The sequence below is a fragment of the Leiobunum rupestre genome, chromosome 6, assembly GCF_980474605.1.
Source record: "Leiobunum rupestre chromosome 6, qqLeiRupe1.1.hap1, whole genome shotgun sequence".
NCBI lineage: Eukaryota > Metazoa > Arthropoda > Arachnida > Opiliones > Sclerosomatidae > Leiobunum > Leiobunum rupestre.
The window spans coordinates 15,247,950-15,256,546 of NC_143389.1; the positions used below are offsets into that span (position 1 = coordinate 15,247,950).

Below are 8,597 nucleotides of genomic sequence, written 5' to 3' on the forward strand. Positions count from 1 at the left end.
CCACAGAGAGTCCGCAAAGATTTCTTGGCGGGCTTTTTTCTCCAGCCAATTAGCTTGGAGGCCGGTAGCGTCATCCGAGGTGCCCCTATATAAAGGGAGTCGGGACAATGGACTCGCTCTATTTGGTGTGACCGAGTGAGTTGAAAATATTTCAATTCATGAGAGCTAAAAATGGGAATTTTAAATATTTTGAAGAATTTGAATTCGATTAAGGGTTTTGAAGATAAAAAACCTAAAACAAAAACTATAAAATAGCCAAATAAAAATAATTTAGAATTTCAATAAGGTTCACTAATTATTTTGTCAAACCATAGCTAAATAAAATTAAGTTAAAATGCAAATATATAAATATAACGTTTAATAAATTTTCAACATGGACAATTTCAAAAGTTTTTAACTTAACAGAAATAATTAGTTTTGAGAAATCATGCCCTTTTTTAAATTAAACTTACGAGATACGAAATAATGTATTATGTGTAAGTTTTATTTATTGAAAGCCCAATTAAGGTTCCTACTAAGCGTAAGTCAAAAATAGACGTATACATCACATCATGAAATATGGAAATATTTATCTAGTTATTTTGCATTTTTGTTCTACATTGACCTTGTACTTCCGAAATACTTTAATTTCCAGATGGTTGTCAATAAGAGTTCAAATTCTAGGAAGTGTAATTCTTTTCGTCGCTTCTCTTTGTACAGTGCTCGGCAAGGGTTCTCTTTCTCCAGGCACCGTTGGTTACATTTTGTACACTACCACTATGGTAAGGAACGGAATCATAGGTACTCGAATTTGATAAAAAAAACTATTTATATGGTTTTACCGAAATTTAAATATTTCATAATATTTGAGAATATTGCTATAGCTGGTGAACTGAATATTTAAGATGATGTTCCATGCTTCGTCTTTATAATATTTTTAAAATTGTTAAGAGTCAAATGGAATATTTGTTTGTTTTATTAGCGTTACTATAGAGTACATCTATAATACAAGCTATTAAGAAGCACGTACAAAAATGCTTTCAAACGATATACGTGTAAAAGGAATTCGACGTTTATGATCTTACACGCTTAACAATGATCCTGGATTAACTCTTTAAAACTTTATACTCGTATTTATTAGATATCACTTTATTACACTTTCTGACCAACTAAAGGTTAATGGGTTAAAACATGATTTTATTTCCAAACTACAGATATTACCGAAAATTTACAGTTGCTAGTTTGATAAATTCTCAAAGCATATTGCTTAATTTGCTTCTGTTACTCTTTAACGTCACAAAATAATATTTTTTAACTGGAAACTGAAAAAAATATTCGGGGTGTTTGAAATTGATCGATACAGCGGTTTTCGCCAAAACTGTGTATTGTTGAATTACGAAATCTTCAGAAAGTATTCAATGACTAGTAATCGTTTAAAATTTTCACTGTCTCGAAAATCAATGCATTTTTCATGGTTTTGGAAAAAGTTATTTTTCATCAGTAGGTTGCAGACAAAAAGATTCAATGAGAAATTGAAAGATCAGGCTATAAAAGGTTTGGTTTTCTTAAAATTGGCCTTATTTTCTATGAAATATGAGGTCATAAAAAACTAGCTGGTCGTAGGAGCCAATAGCTTTTGTTCCATTTATTTAATCAAAAATTGGCAAAAATGTTTTTATGTTGGAATTGACCACTGGGAATTTCCAAAGAAAAACATTTTAAATTTAAATGAAGAATAAGCGTAGTCATCTTTTTTTACTAACTTTGACCCTTAAAAAATTGCCATTCGGAAATTATAGGTGTACTTCTTCGAAATAAAATCATTATTTGAAATGATCAATTTAAGTTAAACATGCCTCGATATATAATATGGTTCACCGCACCCATATGCTTGAGCTATTTCTCGGTGTAAGTAATCGGAACGCCCGAACAATAAGCCATTTATTAAGAAATCTTTTTAACAATTGTAGCCCTAGTCTCACAACTGTCCTCAAAGTCCTAAGGGACTGATACAATTTTGTCAACAACAATCCGACGGATCCTGCACAAGGCCGAAACAACTTTGACTTGGAAGACGTTAACCTTGCCTATTTCGTTGCATATCTTCGATCGAGCGTCAGAGTTGCGAGCAATGACCTGGTTGTTGCAAATAGCTTCATCGGGAGCGTTCTAAACATTCACCATTATCATCCTTACTGAGTTACTCTCCATCAAGCTATAAACAAAGGAGAAATGATGCGCTGATACAAATTCTGCAAATGGCTTAATATCATGGCTGACGAAATTTGGAATTTTCGGCGTCTTATGCTTATTTCCAATGAGTGCCCTTGGTTTCCGCATGACGGAGCGTCAGCTCACCAGCACCGTGATGTCATGAAGAACCTCAACAACGAATTCGAAAATTGATGGATGGGAAGGAATGGTCCTGTTTGTTGGCCTCCTAGACTCCCAGACTTCACAGTTCTGGATTTTTTCTTGCGAGTCTTCGTTAAAGACGGCGTATACCGTACGCCTGTGGCCTTTGTTTAAGAGCTAAGCGTTAGATTTGTAGAAGCATGTCGTCTTGTCACTTCCGAAATGATCCAAGACTCTTTTCAAAATCGTTTTTACCTGGCCCAGATGTGCATCGCAGCGGACGGTGGTTTAATTAAAGCACATTTGTAAAGTTATTTTGTTTTTGGAAATTCCAAGTGTTGAATTCCAACATACAAACATTTTGGCAAAATTTCGATTAAAATAAATAGAGTAAAAAGCTATTGCATCCAACGGTCCATTTGTTTTTCCTGACCTCATATTTCAGTGAATAATTGGCAGAATTTAACCTTAGCTAGTTTATTCTAACCTCTTAGGGTCTGCAATTTCACTTTCTTATTGAAGAATATTTGTCTGCAACCTACCGATGAAATTGGTATTTTTAAAACCACGAAAAATACCCTGATTTTCGTTAAAACTAAATTTCAAACGATTCCTAGTCATCGAATTCCTCTCGAAAATTTTGTACCTCTACAATACATAGTTTTTGCGAATAACGCTGGTATCGATAATTTCAAACACCCTGTATAACTCGTTTAGTTTTTAAATTTATATAATCTATTAAAATAAGTACAATTCATTCATAATTTATAACAACTTAGATTTGAAAAATTAACGATTTGCATCGTTGTTTTTTACCACCCAATTTTCAGTGGCAAAGAGCCACCGTCTGAGGTATCACTATTTACACTCAAAGTCTTGAATAAATAGAGACCGGCTGTTAAATTTCCTACAGGAAAAGGTCTGTAATTATTAATAAATTAAAGTAATTAATTTAAACGCCCTAAATAAAATAACAAACAAAAGTCATATCATAACTATAAATACTTTATGCGCACTAGTAAATCATAGCGAGAAGTGTGCTTCTGAGGTTTATATTTGACAATAAAAGGAAGAACCAAATAAGAACATTTCAATATTAGTTATTAGTGATTTTATAATGCGTAACTTGAATTATTAAATCATTGATGTAATTCATTCTGTGTTTTTTTTATTTCAGCTTGTTTTTACTTTTCCTTTTGTGATATTAACTCTGCCTGTATTGGATTCTTCATTTGTTTCACTGGAAAGAATATTTGAGTATTCCAAGTTGAAATCAGAAGTAAACTAGTTTTCATACTTCTTTAATTTTTATTTCGGGAAGGGCACTAAGAACGTGTCCGCTCTGGTCTTAGATTTGCCAAGGCTTTAAATGTCAAAAGAATGTTAATTCGCTTTTTCGTGTAGAAAAGACGTTTTAGTACGATTTGATATAAATAATAATATAATAAAACGTATAAAATATACTAAAAATAATTTAAAATAAACAATACCTATTTGTTGTCTAACTACGAGAAACTTGGTAATTTGTTAATAACAGCAGACGAAAATAATTTTTTATCGCCCGTGATGGCTTTAATATTCCGAAAGTTCAAAAAGTCACCACTACATAGTGGTTGCGCTGATCAGGTATATGATAATTATAGAATAAATAAAGGGAGAAGCATGTACTGCGGTTTATAGCTATCACGTTATGCTGTTACACTGACACTTCAGTCTTTAATCCAATAATACCTTTCATAGAGTTACGTGCAAATTAAAATCAGTTCTAAGTTAATGCTGCCGGATTTAAATAATGACTTAAGGTATATAAATACAAAGTTTAATTTGAATAAACCCCATTTTGAACCAAATGGTTAATGACGGAAAATTAACCAAATACTTTGCTGGGGGATATAAAACAAAAAACTATTAAACCTTTAAACAGAAAGTTAATTAATCGGAAAACATATAAGGTTTTAATGGCTATCAAGCGTTTGTCTCAAAATTGTATAAAGCAACCTTCATAACCGGATTAATAGCCAAATTTATTTAATGATTGAATAATTCCTATTTTGATTTCTTTATTTCTCATTTTGTAGTAAAACTGGTAGGTAGTTATTCCCTAGTAAAAATTAAAGCTTTAAAATCGAATATCTAAGTCAGGGATGCTTCATTGATCGTTGTTTAGTACATTTCAACCTGAAAACTAATTTAAAATAGCCATTACGTATAGAGCGATTTAATCCTTGGCTAATTGTTTATTAATCTGTGAGCTAATTGGCAACTGGTCAATAGCTCACGTAGTCGCTGTGGGGAAAAAATGCCTTCAATGCTAAATAATTTGCATTCGTTTAATTATTTTTCGTTAAAATAGGCAGAGTGGGATAAGCCGGAAACCCGCTTACCAGAATCTTGGCCACAACAAGGAAAAATCGTCTTTTGGAACTATTCTACTCGCTACCGAGATGAGCTGGATGTTGTGTTAAAGAACGTTTCATTCGTTGTTAATCCCAAGGAGAAGGTGATACAAACTTATTATTGTAGTGGTGTTACGATTTTTTTATTAAATCGTCAATACCGATTCCGTCTTTTACTTTGAAAAGTTTTGTTCGTTTGCGCATATAATAAAAGTCTAATCACCCGAAGGTTTTAACAGGAATAATTGAAATAATTTTAAATTAAGTATTTATATCAATCCACATTTCAGTTAATTTTTCGGTATCTTCCCATTGCGCCGAATCCCATTCGACCGAATTCCGCCAATGTTTTTGATGAAATTAGCCCAAAGGCGGGTTTTGTATTTTTCTAATCGGTCGACGCAATATTCACAATTGAGCGACCGCAAAAAAAAAAGTTTTTCTTTCTACCTTAGGTTAGGTTAGGTAACACTGCATGCTGTTCTGACAGATGCTGAAACGGATAAAACCGAATCCTAAAAACGGAGAAGTGCGGGTTTTTCGGTCGAATGGGATTGGGTTCGGTCGAATGGGATTCGGCGCAAAGGAACAGATTCAATTTTTCGAGCATCAGATGACGTTTTGCAAAATAATGCGGTATTACTGCTGAATGTGTTTTTTTATTCACGAATAAAGCAAGTTTTAATTTAGTTTTGTTATTATGGAAAATATTCAGTAGAACCGTTTTTAGTTTGATGGGAATAGTGAAATAGTTTTTTGTAAATCTGCGTGTTAAAATTCCTTAGTTGTCTTGTTTCTAAAGTCAATCAGTGCAAATTTCGGTGTAGTTATGAAATTAAACTTAAAGGTTTTCCCTATATTCTGTTCAGTTCAATAAAATTTACTTCTGATGTATATCTTTTTCTGGTTTTCAATCCGATATTAAATTATATGATACATAACCTAAATTCTAAAAACAGGGACAGAATAGGTAATTTATGTTTAAATTTTGTCACACATTTAGGTTGGAGTAGTTGGTCGTACTGGGGCTGGAAAATCTTCTCTAACTTTAGCCCTGTTTCGGATTATTGAACCCTTGAGTGGAGAAATACTCATCGACGGCAGGAATGTCCTGAAGCTGGGCCTTCACGACCTTCGCTCCCGGATCAGCATCATCCCTCAGGATCCGGTTCTCTTCTGCGGCACTCTGCGACTGAACTTGGACCCCTTCGAGAGACACAGCGATGTTGAGGTCTGGAGAGCCCTGGAACAATCCCACTTGAAGCACTTTGTCAAGGCTTTCGACAAAGGATTACTTCACTATATCGAGGAAGGTGGAAAAAATTTGAGGTTTGTATAAAGATTTATCGTTATGTTAGTCCATAAGACATGTTCACGAAATTAAAATCCTACTTTCTCAGATATAGTCCAATTGTGTTTCAGAGATTCTATGATTTTGCTTTTAAGATATGGCAATTAGTTTGAGATATTAGAAAGTGAAGCAAATAATAAAATGGTTAGTAAAGCCTTGATTCAAAAACAGGCCATCTTTTAAAAAAGTACTACGATTTCAAAAATACAGTAAAAAATTTCGAACAATAGGTAAGAGGAAAAAGGATTTGATAATTCAATCGAATTTGGATTTCACCAGTCATTAAAAAAAATGTTTTATTAAAATAAAATTCTTTTAATAAACTAAAAACTAATATTTCTAAAGCTTTTTTAACTCAATGCTATACCTGAAGAATGTAACATCATTTCTGTAAAGTCTATGGAAACTTCTTAAGCTCAGTCATTTAAAGACGTAGTGGCGATTTCACTGCTCGTTTTATGATCAATAAGCTGTGAAAATCAATTTAGAAATACAGATATTCACCTTAAACCTTTTTGCATCACCTTTCAATCATATCTCATAAGCAAAAGTGACACTTTGCGATAATGTTTCTGAATTAGTATCTTTGTTTCTGCCTTAAATTAGTAAACCTTGTACTTTCCACAGTTGTAGCTGCCCTTAAAAAAGCAATTTCATAGGAAAACAAATTTAAGTTTTTAATAAATATATAATTGCGATCCACCTTTTTAATGATTTCAGTTTTAAAATTATCAATCGCGTTAATTTTACTCTGGTTTTTAATTTAGGTAATATGCCTTCTTTGTGACGAATATTATTAAAAATGTAATTCATTTTTATCCAAATTTCCTTAATTTTATATCAACAAGGGTTTTGATCTGGCCTTCTCTCTGTTGACTTAACAATACTAAGAACATATAATTTTATTAAAAAAAATTATTTATAGTGTTGGTCAGCGACAATTGGTTTGCTTGGCCAGAGCTCTGTTGAGGAAAACGAAAATCTTGGTTCTGGACGAAGCTACAGCGTCTGTGGATCTGGAAACAGACGAACTCATTCAAACCACCATCCGGAGAGAATTCGCTTCTTGTACCATCCTGACAATAGCCCACCGCATTAACACCATTATAGATTATGACCGGTAAAAGTGCACTTACATTATTAAAGTTTCGTTAGGGTTCACATTTTACTTCTAATAGCAGGTGTTGGGGTGGGGATGTGAATAGAATGAAATCTATGCTTACAATAGTAAATTAATGTTAAGGCAATTAAAATATTATATTTGATTGCATAAAAATGGTCAGATCGTTCATGGTATTTTGTAGATAAAACATTTCGTGAATAGAGGACGTGTTTACAAAAAACACTAAATGTGGTTTAACTTATTCTAGCCTTTTTTGTATTTAGAAACAGTTCACGTTTGGTTGATATTCCTCGAATATTGGGGAAAGAGCGGTACTTAAACACAAATGTTACATTACTCTTATTATTTATTATAAAAGCTAAATTTTACTTGGCTGTATATGTAGGGCTCGGGAAAAATGATAAATTGACCTCCAAAATTTCAATTATTCATAAAAATTTCGGTGAACTGTTTATTTATGGAATTATTCTTCGCGGCTATAAGTTTTTTATTGAGATTAAACAAATACAATCAAAATTTTTGATCTAAGCCCCGAACTCTATGTATCTGTGCAAAAATGTAATTGGAACATTAGCCATTCATATAAATTAATTGCTTAGACGTGTCAAAGAAATTAAAATTTTCTACAGTACAAATTTCATCCAACTTCTTCAAAGTCGGGAATCTTTTTCATTACCGTTAAAAATGTTGCATGAAAACCACGCATAAAAGCTTATTGGATTCATTTAATGACTTGTGGTTTTAAGCTACAATCCAATTGGCAAACTTGGACAATTTAATAATTTTTTAATTTGCATTTAACCTCACAGATTATTAAAGACAAAACTCTTAAATATTTATATCGTGTTTTATATCCTCCACCTCCAGTTGAACAATATTTTTTTCTTCATTTAGAGTTCTAGTGTTGGACCAAGGATCAGTTTCTGAATTTGACAAGCCCGAGGTTCTCCTTCAAGATTGTTCTTCTCTTTTTTATGAACTAGTCAAAGATGCCGGACTTGTTAGTACTCAGATAAGCGAGAACAAACCGAATATACAGTAAACGTTTACATAAAATGAAGCGATTAAATTGTATAACATGCCTTTTTGCCGTGTCGTTACTAGGCCCAGTATATTGTAAATGCAGGCCTTCATATTTTTTCGTTTATAAATGTGTTAACGTTATGGTTTAATTAGATGTCTGTTTTCTTATATATTTTTTGAATTGAGATAAAAAATAAATTTTAAAAATAATAGTTGTATTAAAAGTAAAACCCAGAATTCCATTACGTATAACATACCAAATTTTTCGCTCGAACCTCAGCATGCTCATATAATTGTCTTATCTGTCCTTTTTGACTAAAGTTTTCATAGCCTCCAAATCGAGATGTCATGATTACACTTTTAAGTTTAA

At 32.5% G+C, this 8,597-nt stretch overlaps 1 protein-coding gene across 1 annotated transcript in view; it reads left to right on the forward strand.

Annotated features, from left to right (window-relative positions):
• The window catches only part of LOC149939355 (ATP-binding cassette sub-family C member 3-like), a 47,193-nt gene extending 38,913 nt beyond the window's left edge, over positions 1–8,280 (forward strand). The window contains exons 20-25 of the mRNA XM_090179143.1: positions 635–761; positions 3,512–3,613; positions 4,688–4,834; positions 5,734–6,059; positions 7,007–7,201; positions 8,099–8,280. Coding sequence (XP_090035269.1) covers positions 635–761; positions 3,512–3,613; positions 4,688–4,834; positions 5,734–6,059; positions 7,007–7,201; positions 8,099–8,246 — 1,045 coding nt within the window. The 3' untranslated portion in view covers positions 8,247–8,280. The remainder of the gene's footprint in view (positions 1–634; positions 762–3,511; positions 3,614–4,687; positions 4,835–5,733; positions 6,060–7,006; positions 7,202–8,098) is intronic.
• The last annotated feature ends 317 nt before the right edge of the window (positions 8,281–8,597 follow it).